The 21,238-nt window shown below is 47.9% G+C and overlaps 1 protein-coding gene across 1 annotated transcript in view; it reads right to left on the bottom strand.

The window, feature by feature from the left end:
- The window catches only part of LOC120034487 (glutamate receptor ionotropic, NMDA 2C-like), a 64,096-nt gene extending 46,069 nt beyond the window's left edge, over positions 1 to 18,027 (bottom strand). Inside the window, exon 1 of the mRNA XM_038981069.1 lies at positions 17,599 to 18,027. Coding sequence (XP_038836997.1) covers positions 17,599 to 18,027 — 429 coding nt within the window. The remainder of the gene's footprint in view (positions 1 to 17,598) is intronic.
- Positions 18,028 to 21,238: the final 3,211 nt, after the last annotated feature.

Genomic DNA, 21,238 nt, shown 5'->3' with positions numbered 1-21,238 from the left:
CAAGCCGAATTTCTTCAGCCTCCTGAGGTTGAAGAGGCGCTGCTGCGCCTTCTTCACAACGCTGTCTGTGTGGGTGGACCATTTCAGCTTGTCCGTGATGTGTACGCCGAGGAACTTAAAACTTTACACCCTCTCCACTACTGTCCCGTTGATGTGGATAGGGGGCTGCTCCCTCTGCTGTTTCCTGAAGTCCACGATCATCTCCTTTGTTTTAATGACATTGAGTGTGAGGTTATTTTCCTGACACCACACTCTGAGGGCCCTCACCTCCTCCCTGTAGGCCGTCTCGTCGTTGTTGGTAATCAAGCCTACCACTGTAGTGTCGTCTGCAAACTTGATGATTGAGTTGGAGGCGTGCATGGCCACGCAGTCATGGGTAAACAGAGAGTACAGGAGAGGGCTGAGAACGGACCCTTGTGGGGCCCCAGTGTTGAGGATCAGCGGGGTGGAGATGTTGTTACCTATCCTCACCACCTGGGGGTGGCCCGTCAGGAAGTCCAGGACCCAGTTGCACAGGGTGGGGTCGAGACCCAGGGTCTCGAGCTTAATGACGAGTTTGGAGGGTACTATGGTGTTAAATGCTGAGCTGTAGTCGATGAACAGCATTCTTACATAGGTTATTCCTCTTGTCCAGATGGGTTAGGGCAGTGTGCAGTGTGATTGCAATTGCATCGTCTTTGAACCTATTGGGGCGGTAAGCAAATTGGAGTGGGTCTAGGGTGTCAGGTAGGGTGGAGGTGATATGGTCCTTGACTAGTCTCTCAAAGCACTTCATGATGACGGAAGTGAGTGCTACAGGGCGGTAGTTATTTAGCTCAGTTACCTTAGCTTTCTTGGGAATAGGAACAATGGTGGCCCTCTTGAAGCATGTGGGAACAGCAGACTAGGATTGATTGAATATGTCCATAAACACACCAGCCAGCTGGTCTGCGCATGCTCTGAGGACGTGGCTGGGGATGCCGTCTGGGCCTGCAGCCTTGCGAGGGTTAACACGTTTAAATGTTTTATTCACGTTGGCTGCAGTGAAGGAGAGCCCGCAGGTTTTGGTAGTGGGCCGTGTCAGTGGCACTGTATTGTCCTCAAAACGAGCAAAGAAGTTGTTTAGTTTGTTTGGGAGCAAGACATCGTGGTCTGCGACGGGGCTGTTTTTTCTTTTGTAGTCCGTGATTGACTGTAGACCCTGCCACATACCTCTCATGTCTGAGCCGTTGAATTGTGACTCCACTTTGTCTCTATACTGATTCTTAGCTTGTTTGATTGCCTTGCGGAGGGAATAGCTACACTGTTTGTATTCGGTCATGTTTCCGGTCACCTTGCCATGATTAAAAGCAGTGGTTTGCGCTTTCAGTTTTGCGCGAATGCTGCCATCAATCCATGGTTTCTGGTTGGGGAATGTTTTGGGTACAACATGGGTACAACATCAGCGATGCACTTGCTAATAAACTCGCTCACCGAATCAGCGTATTCATCAATGTTGTTGTTCGACGCACTGCGGAACATATCCCAGTCCACGTGATCGAAGCAATCTTGAAGCGTGGAATCCAATTGGTCGGACCAGCGTTGAACAGACCTGAGCATGGGTGCTTCCTGTTTTAGTTTCTGTCTATAGGCTGGGAGCAACAAAATGGAGTCGTGGTCAGCTTATCCGAAAGGAGGGCGAGGGAGGGCCTTATATGCGTTGCGGAAGTTAGAATAACAATGATCCAGGGTTTTGCCAGCCCAGGTCGCGCAATCGATATGCTGATAGAATTTAGGGAGCCTTGTTTTCAGATTAGCCAGATTATCCTACATTAGCCTACAATCCCCAGCTACAATAAATGCAGCCTCAGGATATGTGGTTTCCAGTTTACATAGAGTCAAATGAAGTTTGTTCAGGGCCGTCGATGTGTCTACTTGGGGGGGAATATACACAACTGTGATTATGATCGAAGAGAATTCTCTTGGTAGATAATGCGGTCGGCATTTGATTGTGAGGAATTCTAAGTCAGATGAACAAAAGGACTTGAGTTCCCGTATGTTGTTATGATCACACCATGTCTTGTTAATCATAAGGCATACACCCCCACCCTTCTTCTTACCAGAGAGATGCTTGTTTCTGTCGGCGCGATGCGTGAAGAAACCAGGTGGCTGTACCGACTCCGATAGCGTGTCTCGAGTGAGCCATGTTTCCGTGAAACAAAGAAAGCTACAGTCTCTGATTTCTCTCTGGAAGGCAACCCTGGATTTCGTCTACCATGTTATCAAGAGACTGGACATTGGCGAGTAGTATGCTCGGGAGCGGTGTGCGATGTGCCCATCTACGGAGCCTGACCAGAAGACCGCTCCGTCTGCGGCGCCGTTGTTTTGGGTCGCCGGCTGGGATCCGATCCATTGTCCTGGGTGGTGGGCCAAACAGAGGATCCGCTTCGGGAAAGTCGTATTCCTGGTCGTAATGTTGGTGAGTTGACGTTGCTCTTATATCCAATAGTTCCTCCCGAATGTATGTAATAAAACCTAAGATTTCCTGGGGTAACAATGTAAGAAATAACATATATTTTCAGAATACAATGCTCTCTACACACAAAGTTTAGGCTACTGATTTCAAAAAAAATCTGTACCAATGGTGGGCATTTGAAGGACTCACAGAAACAAAGAGCTGTCGCTAATTATTGATGGAGATGGAATGGTTTAAAAAAAACAAAGGAAAAGAAACGAGGCTTTTCAATAAAACACAAAGTTGCAACTGCAAGGACACCTGAAATTGTGGTCCTAGGGGCTTGAGAGATTAGAGCAGGGGGTCTGTACTGTGTTGTAAATGATTCAGAAGTTGCAAAATAAATCTGAGGGAGGGAGGCCGGCAGCGAGTAGCCCTTCCAGAAGGGCCGGTGGAGAGAAAGACGCCGACGTGGTCTCCCTTGTTCTCTCTCTTGTTCTCTCTTTCTCTATTCTTCCTCCCTTAGTGCAAGAGGAGCACATGGCAACCTGCTCTCTCTCTCCCTCTCTCTCTTTCTCTGTCTCTCTCTCTCTCCCCCTACCCCCTCTCTCTCTTTCCCTCTCTCTCTTTCCCTCTCTCTCTCTCCGATGGTGAGTGACTTCTGGACATGGATCTTTGCTGCGGCATATGTCCGCCTGCAACTCCCAGCGTGATGTGCCCTGGCACTGTCGTCATGTGCTCGTCCTATGTGCTGACGTCACAGGGACCCTGCGCAGGGCCGAGGAACAGACGTACACTGCCGTAGTCGTTTGTCCTTCCTCACAACGATAGAGGAGATCTAAATGCAGTAACACATAGCACTGAATTACAATCATATTGTACGTTTGAGTCTTATTATATCAATTTTGAATGCATTTATATTACATTGTAACACTAAAGTGAGCACAAATTCATTAGTCTGTCTGAATTGTATTGTACTCTGTAATTCTCATGCTAAATGATCTAGTATTATATGCCTTTGACTTGCAGAAAACCAGGACAAAACATATATTAGGTGATTTTCTTATGTATTCATGCATCCCTACTGAGATTGCAGATTCCCATACAGTTCCTCTGAATACCATCCCAGCCTATTTAGCCCTGTCTAGACAGTTCGTACTGTATCTGTGTCACTGGCCCCAGGATGCAAAGCAACGAGGTAGAGAGGGACACAAGTAGGTTTAGGATGGGAAGAAAGGAAGGGAGAAAAAGGTTGCTCTACTTTAGGGATGGGCCTCAGGCTCCCCTTCCTGCTTTGAGAAACGAGGTCTGCTGCTGCTGCTGCTCGCCCTGCTTCCCATGCCTCTCCGGACCACTGAAACAAAGAGACTCTGGACCCAATCCTAACTTAAGATACATTTAAACGTATGCATAAATTATGCGTTAATGTCAATGGGAGATCTAAGATGTAATAAAAAAATGTGGGTTAAATCCATAAATCTCAAATTAGGATTCGGTCCCTAATGATAGAAAGTGTGTGAAGCGAGACTGCTGGACAGACACAGTCTGAAGGTTGTCTTGTCTACCTGGGACTACTACTCATGTCTCCGTCTATTGGGCTTTGCTGTGTAACGGTCGTCATATTTTTCCTCCTCCTCGGATGAGGAGAGGAGAGAAGGATTGGACCAAAATGCAGCGTAGGTGGAATACATGATGATTTTAATAATAATAATGAAGACGAAAATATACTTGAACAAACTACAAAACAATAAACGAAGTCAACAGACCTGAACAAACGAACTTACATAATAACACCAAGAACGCACGAACAGGAACAGACTACATACACGAACGAAAACGAAACAGTCCCGTGTGGTGCGACATACACAGACACGGAAGACAATCACCCACCAACAAACAGTGAGAACAGCCTACCTTAATATGGTTCTCAATCAGAGGAAACGTCAAACACCTGCCTCTAATTGAGAACCATATCAGGCAACACATTTAACCCAACATAGAAACACAAAACATAGAATGCCCACCCCAACTCACGCCCTGACCAACTAAACACATACAAAAACAATGGAAAACAGGTCAGGAACGTGACAGAACCCCCCCCTCAAGGTGCGAACTCCGGGCGCACAACCAAAGTCTAGGGGAGGGTCTGGGTGGGCATCTGTCCACGGTGGCGGCTCCGGCTCCGGACGTGGTCCCCACCCCACCATAGTCAATCCCCGCTTCCGTAGCCTCCTCCCAATGGCCACCCTCCAAATTAACCCCACTGGATTAAGGGGCAGCACCGGACTAAGGGGCAACACCGGAATGAGGGGCAACACCGGACTGAGGGGCAGCTCCGGACTGAGGGGCAGCTCCGGACTGAGGGGCAGCTCCGGACTGGCTGGCGGATCCTGGCTGGCTGGCTCTGGCGGATCCTGGCTGGCTTGCTCTGGCGGATCCTGGCTGGCTGGCGGCTCTGGCGGATCCTGGCTGGCTGGCGGCTCTGGCGGATCCTGGCTGGCTGGCGGCTCTGGCGGATCCTGGCTGGCTGGCGGCTCTGGCTGCTCCTGGCTGGCTGGCGGCTCTGGCTGCTCATGGCTGGCTGGCGGCTCTGGCTGCTCATGGCTGACTGGCGGCTCTGGCTGCTCATGGCTGCCCCACGGCTCTGGCTGCTCATGGCTGGCTGGCGGCTCTTGCTGCTCATGGCTGGCTGGCGGCTCTTGCTGCTCATGGCTGGCTGGCGGCTCTTGCTGCTCATGGCTGGCTGGCGGCTCTTGCTGCTCATGGCTGGCTGGCGGCTCTTGCTGCTCATGGCTGGCTGACGGCTCTTGCTGCTCATGGCTGGCTGGCGGCTCTGGCTGCTCATGGCTGGCTGGCGGCTCTGGCTGCTCATGGCTGGCTGGCGGCTCTGGCTGCTCATGTCTGGCGGAAGGCTCTGGCTGCTCCTGTCTGGCGGAAGGCTCTGGCTGCTCCTGTCTGGCGGAAGGCTCTGGCTGCTCCTGTCTGGCAGAAGGCTCTGGCTGCTCCTGTCTGGCGGACGGCTCTGGCTGCTCCTGTCTGGCGGACGGCTCTAGCGGCTCCTGTCTGGCGGACGGCTCTAGCGGCTCCTGTCTGGCAGATGGCTCTGAAGGCTCATGACAGACGGGCGGCTTTGAAGGCTCAGTACAGACGGGCGGCTTTGAAGGCTCAGTACAGACGGGCAGTTCATGCGGCGCTTGGCAGACGGACAGTTCAGACGGCGTTGGGCAGACGGGCAGTTCAGGCGCCGTTGGGCAGACGGGCAGTTCAGACGGCGTTGGGCAGACGGGCAGTTCAGGCGCCGCTGGGCAGACGGCAGACTCTGGCCGGCTGAGACGCACTGTAGGCCTGGTGCGTGGTGCCGGAACTGGAGGTACCGGGCTAAGGACACGCACCTTCAGGCTAGTGCGGGGAGCAGCAACAGGACGCACAGGACTCTGGAGGCGCACAGGAGGCTTGATGCGTGGTGCCGGAACTGGAGGTACCGGGCTAGAGACACGCACCATAGGGCTAGTGCGTGGAGAAGGAACAGGGCTCTGGAGACGCACAGGAGGCTTGGTGCGTGGTGCCGGCACTGGTGGTAATGGGCTGGAGACACGCACCACAGGGCTAGTGCGTGGAGGAGGAACAGGGCTCTGGAGACGCACAGGAAGCCTGGTGCGTGGTGTAAGCACTGGTGGTACTGGGCTGGGGCGGGGAGGTGGCGCCGGATATACCGGACCATGCAGGCGTACTGGCTCCCTTGAGCACTGAGCCTGCCCAACCTTACCTGGTTGTATGCTCCCCGTAGCCCGACCAGTGCGGGGAGGTGGAATAACCCGCACTGGGCTATGTGGGCGAACCGGGGACACCATGCGTAAGGCTGGTGCCATGTATGCCGGCCCGAGGAGACGCACTGGTGGCCAGATGCGTTGGGCCGGCTTCATGACATCCGGCTCAATACTCAATCTAGCCCTGCCAGTGCGGGGAGGTGGAATAACCCGCACCGGGCTAAGCACACGTACAGGAGACACCGTGCGCTTTACCGCATAACACGGTGTCTGCCCGTACTCTCGCTCTCCACGGTAAGCTCGGGGAGTTGGCGCAGGTCTCCTACCTGACTTCGCCACACTCCCTTGTAGCCCCCCCAAGAAATTTTTGGGCTTGACTCACAGGCTTCCGTGCTAGTCGCGTACCCTCATAACTCCGGTTCCTCTCTCCGGTTGCCTCTGCTCTCCTAATCGCCTCCAGCTGTTCCCATGGGAGGCGATCCCTTCCAGCCAGGATCTCCTCCCATGTGTAGCAACCCTTGCCGTCCAAAACATCCGCCCATGTCCATTCCTCCTTCGTGCGCTGTTGCTTTCTCCCACGCCGCTTGGTCCTTGGTTGGTGGGTGATTCTGTAACGGTCGTCATATTTTTCCTCCTCCTCGGATGAGGAGAGGAGAGAAGGATTGGACCAAAATGCAGCGTAGGTGGAATACATGATGATTTTAATAATAATAATGAAGACGAAAATATACTTGAACAAACTACAAAACAATAAACGAAGTCAACAGACCTGAACAAGCGAACTTACATAATAACACCAAGAACGCACGAACAGGAACAGACTACATACACGAACGAAAACGAAACAGTCCCGTGTGGTGCGACATACACAGACACGGAAGACAATCACCCACCAACAAACAGTGAGAACAGCCTACCTTAATATGGTTCTCAATCAGAGGAAACGTCAAACACCTGCCTCTAATTGAGAACCATATCAGGCAACACATTTAACCCAACATAGAAACACAAAACATAGAATGCCCACCCCAACTCACGCCCTGACCAACTAAACACATACAAAAACAATGGAAAACCAGTCAGGAACGTGACATGCTGCAAGTGTGTTGTGGTTAAACATTTGATACATGACTGTACCCTGTTATTCCCCTTGTGAATCATGTTAACACATGGCTTAGTCAAAAACCACATGTAATATAGTACATATAAAATCACAATTTGGGTACCGTTGTTTGTATCACAGGAGGTTGGTGACACCTTCTTTGGGGAGGACGGGCTTGTGGCAATGGCTGGAGTGTAATGGTTGGAATGGTATCAAATACACCAAACACATGGTTTCCTGTCACGCCTGCCCCCGCTCCCTCTCTCTGGTGCTCGAGGGCGCCAGGCAGCCCATCATTACGCACACCTGTCACCATCATTACGTGCATCTTCTCAATATTGGAATCACCCGGACTCCATTACTTTGTTGATTTCCCCTCTATATCTGTCTGCTCCTCAGTTTGTTCCATGTGTCAGCATTGATGTTGTTATGTTTTCCCCTGTCAAGACGCTGTCCTTGTTTGTTTCTTGTCTATTATCCATTACATTTTCACTCCCTGTACTTGCTTCTCGTCTCCCAGCGTCGGTCCTTACAGTTTCCATGTGTATGATGCCGTCCTACCCTCAGCAGCATCCACTGGTTTGTAAGTACATTTCCCCAGTATGCATGTGATTCTGTGTTTGTCCTACAGATGTAGGATCTTAATTTGATCACCCTGTTGGTGCAGGAAATGTCTTGTATAGCAGAAAATGCAAACGTGTAGTGTATTCAATGTTTAAGAATTGTTCTAAAGTTTGTAATTACCACTTAAAAATGTCAGACTTGATTTGCCCTAACAAAAAATGTATCTACCCCTACAAAAATGTCCATTAATTATAATCCACACAATAATAATAATTTCCTGTTGCTGCAGAATTATTTTCCAGCTGTGAGAAACTGGTCAAATGAAGATCCTACATGTGTTTCATCCTGAGAAGGAAGAGGAGGATAAAAGCAATGAAGCATCTGTCACACCCTGGCCTTAGTTATCTTTGTTTTCATTATTTATTTTAGTTAGGTCAGGATGTGACATGGGGAATGTTTGTGTTTTGTCTCGTCTTGGGTGGTTATATGGTAAAGGGGGTGTTGGGTTTAGTGTATGGGTTTGTGTTCAGTGAATGTTTCTAGGTATGTCTATGGTTGCCTGAGTGGTTCTCAATCAGAGACAGATGTCTTTCATTTGTCTCTGATTGGGAGCCATATTTAAGGCAGCCATGGGCATCATGTGTTTGTGGGTAATTGTCTATGTTCTATGTTGCATGTGTGCACTTAGTTCAGTTTAGCTTCACGATCGTTTGTTTTGTTCATTTTGTAAGTGTTTGTTTTTTCCTTCATTAAAATATGTATTTTTCACGCGCTGCGCCTTGGTCCTCTCTCTCTTATCAAGACGATCGTGACAGCATCTCTACCGTCATGTCGTACATAGCAGCCACCAGTCGCCCCTGGTTGTAAATCCCCAGTGGGAATGAATGCACCAAAGCCCCCCTTGCATTTTAACATTACAGGCATGCGTGTTAGCCATGATTGATTGGCAATGGTGAAGCAGATTTAATTTAAATTCCATCAGAAGGTGATATATGGCTGCATGCCTCACAGTTAGATTAGAATCCTCTGTTAAGGAAGCTCTCTCTCTGTTCGATGACTGCAGACAGACAACAGACAGACAACAGACAAGCACAGTTGGGTTTGTCTGAATTTGTCTTGTAAAACCCTGTTTGTCCTCACCCACATACATTCCATTGATTGGATTCTTTGTGTCTGCTAGGCTATTGATTATCCAGTGATTGTTTTAACTTTTTCTAATTGCGAGAGAAAAAGGGAATAATAGGTTTCTAATAGGTTATTGTAATTTAGCTAATCAACATGCTAATTGAGCAAAATCTCCTCAGGATAGGAATCTGTTCTCGGTTAATTTTCGCCTTCCTCTTAGAGCGAGATCAAACTCCAGGCTTTCTCAGAGACAACATTTTAAGTGATTGAGTTGGCTTGTCGACCAGCTTGGACGGCGTCCCACTAATCAATCAATGGTGAGCAATCGCTCAGCCTCATTGAAAAGCTAATTTAAAGGTATCTTAAAGGTTCATACAAGTGGCTGCATCTGAAGTGGTGACATTTAAGTGCCATCACATTTTAAATGAAGTGCCTAAGCACACAAATACATTTTGTGAGCGTTTATTTCCATATTCTGTAAATTAACTCACTTTTCCATAGGATTGTATCTTTGAACATTTAAATCACTCTGTTTGGTACTGGCACACATCGTGTAAGTAGCATATAGACCAGCCCAAGCCTGGATTTAAGTCCATGGTCCCACCAACAGTTAGTTAGTTCTATGTAACACTAATTGTGACAGTGCAGACAGTTTAGTGGACTTAAGCCATAGGAAGGATGACATCACTGCACAAGGCTGCGCTAGCTGCAAACTACCTTTGTTTCCTGTGGAAAGGTACCATTCATGTTCAAGCTCAGGGACACGAAACAGATGTGCTGATGGACATCACATCCCGCCATACTTGTCCCTGCTCTGGCAGGGGCTGTTGGTGGCCTTGGTTTTTATGAAGACAGAGCTCTTCTAATCAGTCTGAGCCCGTGAGTGCCACCGTGCCGTGGGCAAGGCTCTATGCCAGCCTCTAATGAGGTCTGTGCCACTTCAGTTTCTCTCTCTGTCATCAACTCTGGATCCAACAACATTAAGTGTTCTCTGCTCTGCATATAAGCCTTGTGTTTTGTATCGTACTATTGTTATTACATTGTTATTGCATGATCTAACATTCGTATAACTGATTATAAGCCAAGTCACATGGTCCATGTGTCATTACGAACTAGCTTTCACAGTATTGTACATACAGTTGAAGTCGGAAGTTTGCATACAACTTAGCCAAATACATTTAAACTCGGGTTTTCACAATTCCTGACATTAAATCCTAGAAAAAATTCCCTGTCTTAGGTCAGTTAGGATCACCACTTTATTTTAAGAATGTGAAATGTCAGAATAATAGTAGAGAGAATGATTTATTTCAGCTTTTATTTCTTTCATCACATTCCCAGTGGGTCAGAAGTTTACATACACTCAATTAGTATTTGGTAGCATTTCCTTTAAATTGTTTAACTTGGGTCAAATGTTTCGGGTAGCCTTCCACAAGCTTCCCACAATAAGTTGGGTGAATTTTGGCCCATTCCTCCTGACAGAGCTGGTGTAACTGAGTCAGGTTTGTAGGCCTCCTTGCTCGCACACACTTTTTCAGTTCTGCCCACAAATCTTCTATAGGATTGAGGTCAGGGCTTTGTGATGGCCACTCCAATACCTTGACTTTGTTGTCCTTAAGCCATTTTGCCACAACTTTGGAAGTATGCTTAGGGTCATTATCCATTTGGAAGACCCATTTGCGACCAAGCTTTAACTTCCTGACTGATGTCTTGAGATGTTGCTTCAATATATCCACATAATTTTCCAAACCGTAGTCTGGCTTTTTTATGGAGGTTTTGGAGCAGTGCCTTCTGCCTTGCTGAGCGGCCTTTCAGGTTATGTTGATATAGGACTCGTTTTACTGTGGATATAGATACCTGTTTCCTCCAGCATCTTCACAAGGTCCTTTGCTGTTGTTCTGTGATTGATTTTCACTTTTCGCACCAACGTACGTTCATCTCTAGGAGACAGAACGCGTCTCCTTCCTGAGCGGTATGATGGCTGCGTGGTCCCATGGTGTTTATACTTGGGTACAATTGTTTGTACAGATGAACGTGGTACCTGCAGGCGTTTGGAAATTGCTCCCAAGGATGAACCAGACTTGTGGAGGTCTTGGCTGATTTCTTTTGATTTTCCCATGATGTCAAGCAAAGAGGCACTGAGTTTGAAGGTAGACCTTGAAATACATCCACAGGTACACCTCCAATTGATTCAAATTATGTCAATTAGCCTATCAGAAGCTTCTAAAGCCATGACATAATTTTCTGGAATTTTCCAAGCTGTTTAAAGGCACAGTCAACTTAGTGTATCTAAACTTCTGACCCACTGGAATTGTGATACAGTGAATTATAAGTGAAATAATCTGTCTGTAAACAATTGTTGGAAAAATTACTTGTGTCATGCACAAAGTAGATGTCCTAACCAACTTGACAAAACTATAGTTTGTTAACAAGAAATTTGTGGAGTGGATGAAAAACTAGTTTTAATGACTCCAACCTAAGTGTATGTAAACTTCCGACTTCAACTGTAGTACACATAGTAATTACCACACACTCTCAATTAAACTGCTGCCAACCTTTAGATAATTGCATTTTTCCTATTTTATTTATGTTGGATTTTATCATGAATGATTAGCTGTTGTGTTCCCCAACTTGGCGTAATTAAATGTGTAAATGACCTGCTGGAGGTATTAGCTAGCCAGTGACACCCCTTTTATTGCCCATAAGAAGCAATGCCCATGCCCTGATTGCCCAACATGTTTCCTTGAATTAATGTGGCTATTTGACAAGGGAGCAGTCCAGTAATGTGTGGACTGGAATAAGGAAATTCCAATTACAACGACAGCTGTTGGGAGACGAGGTTGCTGGATGTAACAAAGCACAGTGTCTAATACACCAGCCTATGGCCAGTCTGTTGGGCCCTATATTGATTACTGTTTTGTTGATGGACCCCGGGTTACTTCTAACAAATACACTGCTCAATCATCTCGGCCACACACAAAGTAAAGATTGAATCAATGAATCAATTTTTTGTTCAGGAAAATGTATTTAAATTCAATTGAGTTGGAATGCATCCATTTTAACCAGCTCTCTATTGAACCGCAACCCCATGAGGATTTGTATGAATGTGAATGCATAATCAAGGTACTGTGAGTCCATGGCCCTGGCCGTCTCCTGTTGTGGAGGAACACGTTTCTCACGTTTATTAGGAAAATCTCACAAACATGAGGGAGAGAAAATCATATTTGAGCTGTGGATTAACTGATGGAAATCGAGGGTGGCGGGCAGACCTCATATTTTCCGCTACTCAGTTCCCTGTATGCCGCATACTCAAACAGCCAGCTACCGGAGCTGAAATTACTAGAATTGATTAGACATTACAATGCGGCAGTATTCTCTTCTTGCTCTGACCGGCCGAGGTCAGCCATTCTGCTTTATCACCCTCCATTTCCCCCGCTGAATAAACGCTTTGTTTATGGTCGGTGGATTGGCGAGCTATGCCCCACCAGTCCACTGTATCCTCAGCCTACATCAATTTGCATAGAACCAATAAAGATGTGATGCTCATAACGTGCATTCTCTGTCTCTGTGAGTAGTATTATGATGCTGATAACGTGCATTCTCTGTCTCCGTGAGTAGTATTGTGATGCTCATAACGTGCATTCTCTGTCTCCGTGAGTAGTATTATGATGCTGATAACGTGCATTCTCTGTCTCTGTGAGTAGTATTGTGATGCTCATAACGTGCATTCTCTGTCTCCGTGAGTAGTATTATGATGCTGATAACGTGCATTCTCTGTCTCTGTGAGTAGTATTGTGATGCTCATAACGTGCATTCTCTGTCTCTGTGAGTAGTATTGTGATGCTCATAACGTGCATTCTCTGTCTCTGTGAGTAGTATTATGATGCTGATAACGTGCATTCTCTGTCTCTGTGAGTAGTATTATGATGCTGATAACGTGCATTCTCTGTCTCTGTGAGTAGTATTGTGATGCTCATAACGTGCATTCTCTGTCTCTGTGAGTAGTATTATGATGCTGATAACGTGCATTCTCTGTCTCTGTGAGTAGTATTGTGATGCTGATAATGTGCATTCTCTGTCTCCGTGAGTAGTATTGTGATGCTCATAACGTGCATTCTCTGTCTCTGTGAGTTGTATTATGATGCTGATAACGTGCATTCTCTGCCTCCGTGAGTAGTAGTGTGATGCTCATAACGTGCATTCTCTGTCTCCGTGAGTAGTATTGTGATGCTCATAACGTGCATTCTCTGTCTCCGTGAGTTGTATTATGATGCTGATAACGTGCATTCTCTGTCTCTGTGAGTAGTATTATGATGCTGATAACGTGCATTCTCTGTCTCCGTGAGTTGTATTATGATGCTGATAACGTGCATTCTCTGTCTCTGTGAGTTGTATTATGATGCTGATAACGTGCATTCTCTGTCTCTGTGAGTTGTATTATGATGCTGATAACGTGCATTCTCTGTCTCTGTGAGTAGTATTGTGATGCTCATAACGTGCATTCTCTGTCTCCGTGAGTAGTATTGTGATTCTCTGCAAAACGCAGAGCTGTGTTTGTCCTATGGGAAGATTGATGGTGATATAGTTAGAGAATACAGCCATTTCAGTCTAATTAAAGTTTATCTCTGTGGCTGAGCCCTTTGTGTAACGCTCTGGGAGAGGGATCATTGCTCCTAAACCTAAACCTATGAGGCTTTACTCTAAAAGCAATTTAACGGCAGTCTAATCTGTATCACAAACATCCCTCTGACAATTTACTGGTGCCAAACTCCAGTGCATGATGCCGGGTAATACAACATTTCAAATCATTGCATAACTCTATTGACATGAGGGGTCCAACTGTAAACTGTAAATTTGTTCCCAGCGAATACAAATAGATTTCTCTAGTTTAACATCTTTGTGTCTGGTGGGACCAGAAGTTTAGAAATAGAACAAGGATGAAGTGGTAGAGGCTGACAGGTTTTGATTTTGACCTTCATATTTTAATGAGTGTATTATATGCAGTATTTGGACATCCCTCTGCTACCTGGTTTAACACCGTATCTTGTTGTTTCAGTCTTTCTGGCCTAGGACATTTACATTTACATTTTAGTCATTTAGCAGACGCTCTTATCCAGAGCGACTTACAGTAGAGTGCATACATTTTATTACATTTACATACTGAGACAAGGATATCCCTACCGGCCAAACCCTCCCTAACCCGGACGACGCTATGCCAATTGTGCGTCGCCCCACGGACCTCCCGGTTGCGGCCGGCTGCGACAGAGCCTGGGCGTGAACCCAGAGACTCTGGTGGCGCAGCTAGCACTGCGATGCAGTGCCCTAGACCACTGCGCCACCCGGGAGATACACCCAAGGACCACCAGATACAAAAAACCCACAGTGTCTGTATGGGCAGCATTAACATTCAGTGAGTTTATAATCATGTGCTGTAAGTCACCTGGAAATGGCAATGTGTGTCTGCTAATGTTCATTATGACTCTGATAATCACCAGACTAATGACGGTTGGCCTGTGTGTGTGTGGTGGAGTGCTTTCAAGATCTGAGTGCTTTGCTCACCTTGGGGGACCTGTGTTGTTGAGATTGTTGTTTTGGTTTTATTATTTGTACTGTGAGTTGTGCCAGGGGTCTTTACCGGTTCTTTATTTCACAGTCACTAGAATAAAAAGGGTTTAAAACCTCTGATGTTGTTACTGTTGTCGTAGTCGTTCTCCTCCTCAGACGAGGAGGAGCATGGATCGGACCAAGATGCGGAGTAGTAGGTATTCATGTTTTAATGAACAAACAACAAACACTACAAATTACGAAACTCTACAAACGTGACTAACCTGAAAACAGTCCTGTGTGGCCCAAACACTGACACAGGAAACAAACACCCACAAAACACCAGTGAAACCCTGGCTGCCTTAGTATGACTCTCAATCAGAGACAACGATACACACCTGTCTCTGATTGAGAATCATACCAGGCCGAACACAAAATCCCAACATAGAAAAACAAACCTAGACCAACCCACCCAACTCACGCCCTGACCAACTAAAACAAATACATAACAAAGGAAAACAGGTCAGGAACGTGACAGAACCCCCCCCTTAAGGTGCGAACTCCGGGCGCACCAGCACAAAGTCTAGGGGAGGGTCTGGGTGGGCGTCTGTCCACGGTGGCGGCTCTGGCGCTGGTCGTGGTCCCCACCCCACCATAGTCAACCCCCGCTTCCGTGGCCTCCTCCCAATATTCACCCTCCATGTCAATCCCGCTATTCCAAAAGGCAGTAACAGACTGAGGGGTAGCAGTTGACTGAGGGGCAGCACCAGGATAAGGGGCAGCACCAGGATAAGGGGCAGCACCAGGATAAGGGGCAGCACCAGGATAAGGGGCAGCACCAGGATAAGGGGCAGCACCAGGATAAGGGGCAGCTCCGGACTGAGTGGCAGCTCCGGACTGAGTGGCAGCTCCGGACTGAGTGGCAGCTCCGGACTGAGTGGCAGCTCCGGACTGAGTGGCCGCTCATGACTGTAGGGCAGCTCATGACTGTAGGGCAGCTCATGACTGTAGGGCAGCTCATGACTGTAGGGCAGCTCATGACTGGAGGGCAGCTCATGACTGGAGGGCAGCTCATGACTGGAGGGCAGCTCATGACTGTAGGGCAGCTCATGACTGTAGGGCAGCTCATGACTGTAGGGCAGCTCTGGCAGCTCCTGACTGGCTGGCGTCTCTGGCAGCTCCTGACTGGCTGGCGTCTCTGGCAGCTCCTGACTGGCTGGCGTCTCTGGCAGCTCCTGACTGGCTGGCGTCTCTGGCAGCTCCTGACTGGCTGGCGTCTCTGGCAGCTCCTGACTGGCTGGCGTCTCTGGCAGCTCCTGACTGACGGACGGCTCTAGCGGCTCCTGACTGACGGACGGCTCTAATGGCTCGGGACAGACGGGCGGCTCTGAAGGCTCGTGGCAGACGGATGGCTCAGATGGCGCTGGGCAAACGGATGGCTAAGATGGCGCTGGGCAGACGGATGGCTCAGATGGCGCTGGGCAGACGGATGGCTCAGATGGCGCTGGGCAGACGGATGGCTCAGACGGCGCTGGGCAGACGGATGGCTCAGATGGTGCTGGGCAGGCAGGCAGTTCAGACGGCGCTGGGCAGGCAGGCAGCTCAGACGGCGCTGGACAGACGAGCAGTGCAGGCGGCGTTGGGCAGACGGCCGACTCTGACCTGCTGAGGCGCACAGTAGGCCTGGTGCGTGGTACCGGAACTGGAGGCACTGAGCTGGAGACACGCACCATAGGGAGAGTGCGTGGAGGAGGAACAGGGCTCTGGAAACGCACTGGAAGCCTGGTGCGTGGAGTAGGCACTGGTGGTACTGAGTTGGGGTGGGAAGGTGGCGCCGGATATACCGGACCGTGAAGGAGGACACGCGCTCTTGAGCACCAAGCCTCCCCAACCTTACCAGGTTGAATGGTCCCCGTAGCCCTGCCAGTGCGGCGAGGTGGAATAACCCGCACTGGGCTATGCAGGCGAACTGGGGACACCACCTGTAAGGCTGGTGCCATGTACGCCGGCCCGAGGAGACGTACTGGAGGCCAGATACGTTGGGCCGGCTTCATGACATCCGGCTCGATGCCCAACCTAGCCCTCCCAGTGCGGCAAGGTGGAATAGCCCGCACTGGGCTAAGCACGCGTACTGGGGACACCGTGCGCTTTACCGCATAACACGGTGTCTGACCAGTACGACGCCCTCTCACTCCACGGTAAGCCCGGGGAGTTGGCTCAGGTAACCAACCCGGCTTCGCCACACTCCCCTTTAGCCCCCCCCCAAGAAATTTTTGGGTGAGCCTCTCGGGCTTCCAGCCGCTCTGCCTTGCTTTAGCCTCATACAACCTCCTCTCCGCTTTCGCTGCCTCCAGCTCCGCTTTGGGGCGGCGACACTCCACTGGCTCTGCCCAGGGTCCTTTACAGTCTAGGATCTCCTCCCAAGTCCATTTCTCTTTTCCCCATTGCTGTTGATCCTGCCTTCCTTCTCCACTCCGCTTGATCCTGTTACGGTGGGTGTTTCTGTTAAGGCTGTCGTAGTCGTTCTCCTCCTCAGACGAGGAGGAGCATGGATCGGACCAAGATGCGGAGTAGTAGGTATTCATGTTTTAATGAACAAACAACAAACACTACAAATTACGAAACTCTACAAACGTGACTAACCTGAAAACAGTCCTGTGTGGCCCAAACACTGACACAGGAAACAAACACCCACAAAACACCAGTGAAACCCTGGCTGCCTTAGTATGACTCTCAATCAGAGACAACGATACACACCTGTCTCTGATTGAGAATCATACCAGGCCGAACACAAAATCCCAACATAGAAAAACAAACCTAGACCAACCCACCCAACTCACGCCCTGACCAACTAAAACAAATACATAACAAAGGAAAACAGGTCAGGAACGTGACAGATGTAATGTGACTGTGTAGTCATAAACCACACATCAGTTAAGCTGCTACTCTCTACAGCCGTTTGGGGAAACAAATAATGTGGCCTTCAAGGTTATTTCAAAAATAAAAAGAAGATGAACTTAAGCATGTTCCTCAGACAGCTAGACACTGTCCCCCAGCCCAATCCAACCCCCAGCCCAATCACTGACCTTGTGTGGCAGGACCATGGCGGAGCCCCCGCTGATGCCCACGATGGGCACGGCCGTCTGCAGGGCAATGAAGTCCAGGATCTGTGCAACGGCTTCCGAGCCGATGTTGTCCTCAAACACCACACCATGTACGCGGTTGGCCGCCAGTGTGTCACAGATGCGTGTGAGCAGGGCCCGAGGGTTGGTGTTGTTTACCAGCACTGTGATGGGATTCACCTCCAAGGGCAGATCCATGAAGTTCTCCCTGCTGAGACGCCCCTTGATCTCCTGCTGGTAGGCCGAGCCACTGAATACCACCGCCACGTTGACTGCTGGCAAGGGCGTTGCGAAAGGCCGACCTTGGCACCAGGGGGCAGTGCAGAGCAGCAACAGCAGCAGCAGTGGCCACCACCACGGGGAGTCGCTCAAGCGGCCTAGACGAACGCCCATCTCAGTCACCTACTGCCTGAGAGAGGGGACGAGGGTGGGGATGAGAGGAGGAGAGAAGAGAGATGAGTAAAGACATTTGTATTAGATACATGGGACCGTTTAGTGTCATTTGTGCAACGTTGTGATAATGCTTAGTAATCCCTCCAGGCAAGCCAACCAAACCAACTGCCTGTAGTTTAGAGACATTTTAGCTTCATCTGTGAGTCATGTGCTTCATGTGCAGGTGTGTCTCTATGTAAGCGGCCATGAGTGGTGGGTTGGGTCAGGTGGATGATGAGAGACCCAGGGTACTATTTTTTGTGTGAGTGTTTGGCGTGCAACACAAGGCAGTGAGCAGGTTGCTGTGCCTGCGGATGGCAGCTGTGGCCCCACTACTGTTGTACTCTGCAGTCAAATACAGCAGATGGTGCCTACTGTTTAATGCAACAAATGGAGAACAAGGATTTACCATTTATCTCTCGTGACGTTTTTTCCCCCTATGAAATAATGCTGCAGAGCTATTCTAACTTAATCTGCAAAACGTCTGAATGCATGGGTATTATGTGCTGTGAATAGGTGGAGACCTGGTTTTGGCCATGGAGGCTTTTTTTAACGGCAGCTACATACTGTATTTCTAAGGCATTGTTCACGGAAAAAACCTAATGTAACTTAACTTGGATGACAGCTTTCCCTTAGATGAGCCTTTGAAATGAATTGATAAGATCAGTGTTTAAAAACACTGCATTGCTAATAGACTTCAATGCAATTTTCCCAAAGTACAGTGACACAGTGACAGTAACAAAGTTTGTTAAGGGATTCACTTTAAGTTTGAAATCATAAACCCTACATTCATGTTCCAGGTAATGTACAAAAAAAAAGTATGAATGTATGTACTTGTAAGTCGCTCTGGATAAGAGCGTCTGCTAAATGACTTAAATGTAAATGTAAATGTAATGAATAAATGATCAAATCGACCAGAAACTCTTTAGCTTGTTTTGATCTTCCAGATATTTATAGTTGTAGGGCAAAGTAGAAAAAAATGATGTATTTCACAATGGAATTGAATGGAGTTAGATCCTACAGCATTGCATTCACCAATCCATTTAATGTCTGGTCAGATACTGTGTCCCTCTGTCAGACAGAGTCATCCTCTATGACTTATCTGTCACACTGCAGCCTGCGGGCCTGACTCTGTGTGGTGTGTGTGAGTGTGTGCGTGTGTGTGTGGTATCCTGTCAAGGGGACTTGATTTAGCATGCGTTTGAATCACAGTGGGGTGAATACAATGTAATCCTCAGTATTCCTTGGTGGGTGTCATGGCCCACGGCCTGATTGTGTCTCCCTATCAAGACATGTAGGATAGCTGGGGACCCACTGCAGTCCCTCATTCCTCAACACCTGCCTGGCAGAGGGAATGGGACGAAGGGCTTGTGTTAGCGTAGATGGAGTGTACCAGTAAAGTGGCGGTGACGTTCTCATGGGGTAATTGGTTGGACTACGTGATAATATAGTCTCCACTCTGAAAACCTGCCTCCCAGAGGACTGTAGGGATTTCTGCATCACACTGCTGGTCAGGGACCTTATCAGCAGCACATGGCTGAGAAAGGACCATTATAGATCGTCATTAGTAGCGGAGCAGCCTAGAATACCAATGATGGTACGGCTGCTGAGAATGGAAAGGCATTATGAAAGTTGCTAGATATTAACCATATCAAAAACAGGATGGATTTGTTGTGCTGATTGACATACCTATTTTCCTTTTATGACATCATTGCTGAGTTTCCTCTGTCATAAAAATAGGCAATATTTCTGTCATTGATCATGCAGGCTGATTGATAATCTCTGAAATTGTTAAGAACACAGAGCAGGAATGCATTGCTTTCCTTCAATGACATTATCCATGTCTTATCCGGCCATTGTATGATGGAACACGTTAGGGTTAATGTCTTTGAGGAGGATCTCATTAAAAATGCTTGACCTTCCACATGTTTAATCAAGGCAGTGAAACAGCTGAGTAGGATGTCTGAAGGTCACCTACATGGGGGATTACTGTGGTAAAATGGGGATGTGGAATTAAACACAACAGCCAATGAGTCATCATCGACTTAATCAGATGACTTATGTTTGTCGATATGCCCCCTATTACCAAGGTGTATTCCAAACAGAGACACAGCTATCGGGAGGTAATTACAGCACAGTGTAAACATTGATTTGACCATCTAGCCCAATTTGACCTTGCTGACAACAAAAGTGGAACTCACACCACTGTGATTTGCAATAATGCTGGGCAATATAGTCATGAAACCTGTTCAAAGTTGTTGCACATTGCAGTCGTTCTGTAGCTTGGTCACAATCCAAAGTCTCCAAAACACAGGAAAGAGGCTTTTATTACTGTGCTACATGGAGCTAAATCCACCCCCAAACTCGTACAATGGCTTGAGGCTTTATTCCAATGTTAGGGATCAAAGCTCACTGTGGATATTTATTTTAGTCAGGGATATTGTAATAGAAAATGCAGGTCTGGGTACGTCATTTACACTGTGTTATATGTTGATTTTTTTTCAGATCACAGTTTATTTGGTTCTTAAGCCTGGTTGCAACAGATGAGTGGTAAATACTGTAGTTTGGGACCATGGAAAAGAGACAGGTTGCTGTTTACGTCATGATGCAGTCACGCAAAGCTAGTTTTATGACTTTTGTGTCATGTTGAGTCAGTAGAAACAAACAAAATCCCCCTGTGAAACTAGTGAACATGAACATAAGCATACTCTATTACAATATATCTATGATACTCTAAGTATGCAAACAGTCATTACTGTGAGACATGCAGGCATTGGTAGAAGATGTGCCTGAAGGAGATTTTCCCCAATCTACACAGACAAGAGATCATTTGTTTTCTACGCTATGACCTCTGTAATCTGGGGTTGGATTTTGGAATGCACTGCCATGTCAAATTCTTTGCTCTCTAGAGATGTAATCCACTCTGTGAATCTGCAAGTCCCCAATTTTCAGCGCCTGGATTTGATATGTGTTAGTTGTCTGCTGGAGTTTTCACAGCTCCAGCTCCCAGCCTCCTATCAGTGGGAATGTGTTCAGTTTAGCGACCTCTCTCTCTCACTTGACTCTGCCCAAGTCACCGCTGGCTGGCGCGAGGGCACACAGACCAGATTAGATCAAAGCTTCTGCCACTGTTCCAGTCTGGCACTTAGAAGGGCTCAGACCGTTTCCCCAT

This window comes from Salvelinus namaycush, chromosome 41 (genome assembly GCF_016432855.1).
Source record: "Salvelinus namaycush isolate Seneca chromosome 41, SaNama_1.0, whole genome shotgun sequence".
NCBI lineage: Eukaryota > Metazoa > Chordata > Actinopteri > Salmoniformes > Salmonidae > Salvelinus > Salvelinus namaycush.
The sequence above is the reverse complement of the archived record's forward strand: the minus strand, read 5'-3'. Positions and strand labels throughout refer to the sequence as shown.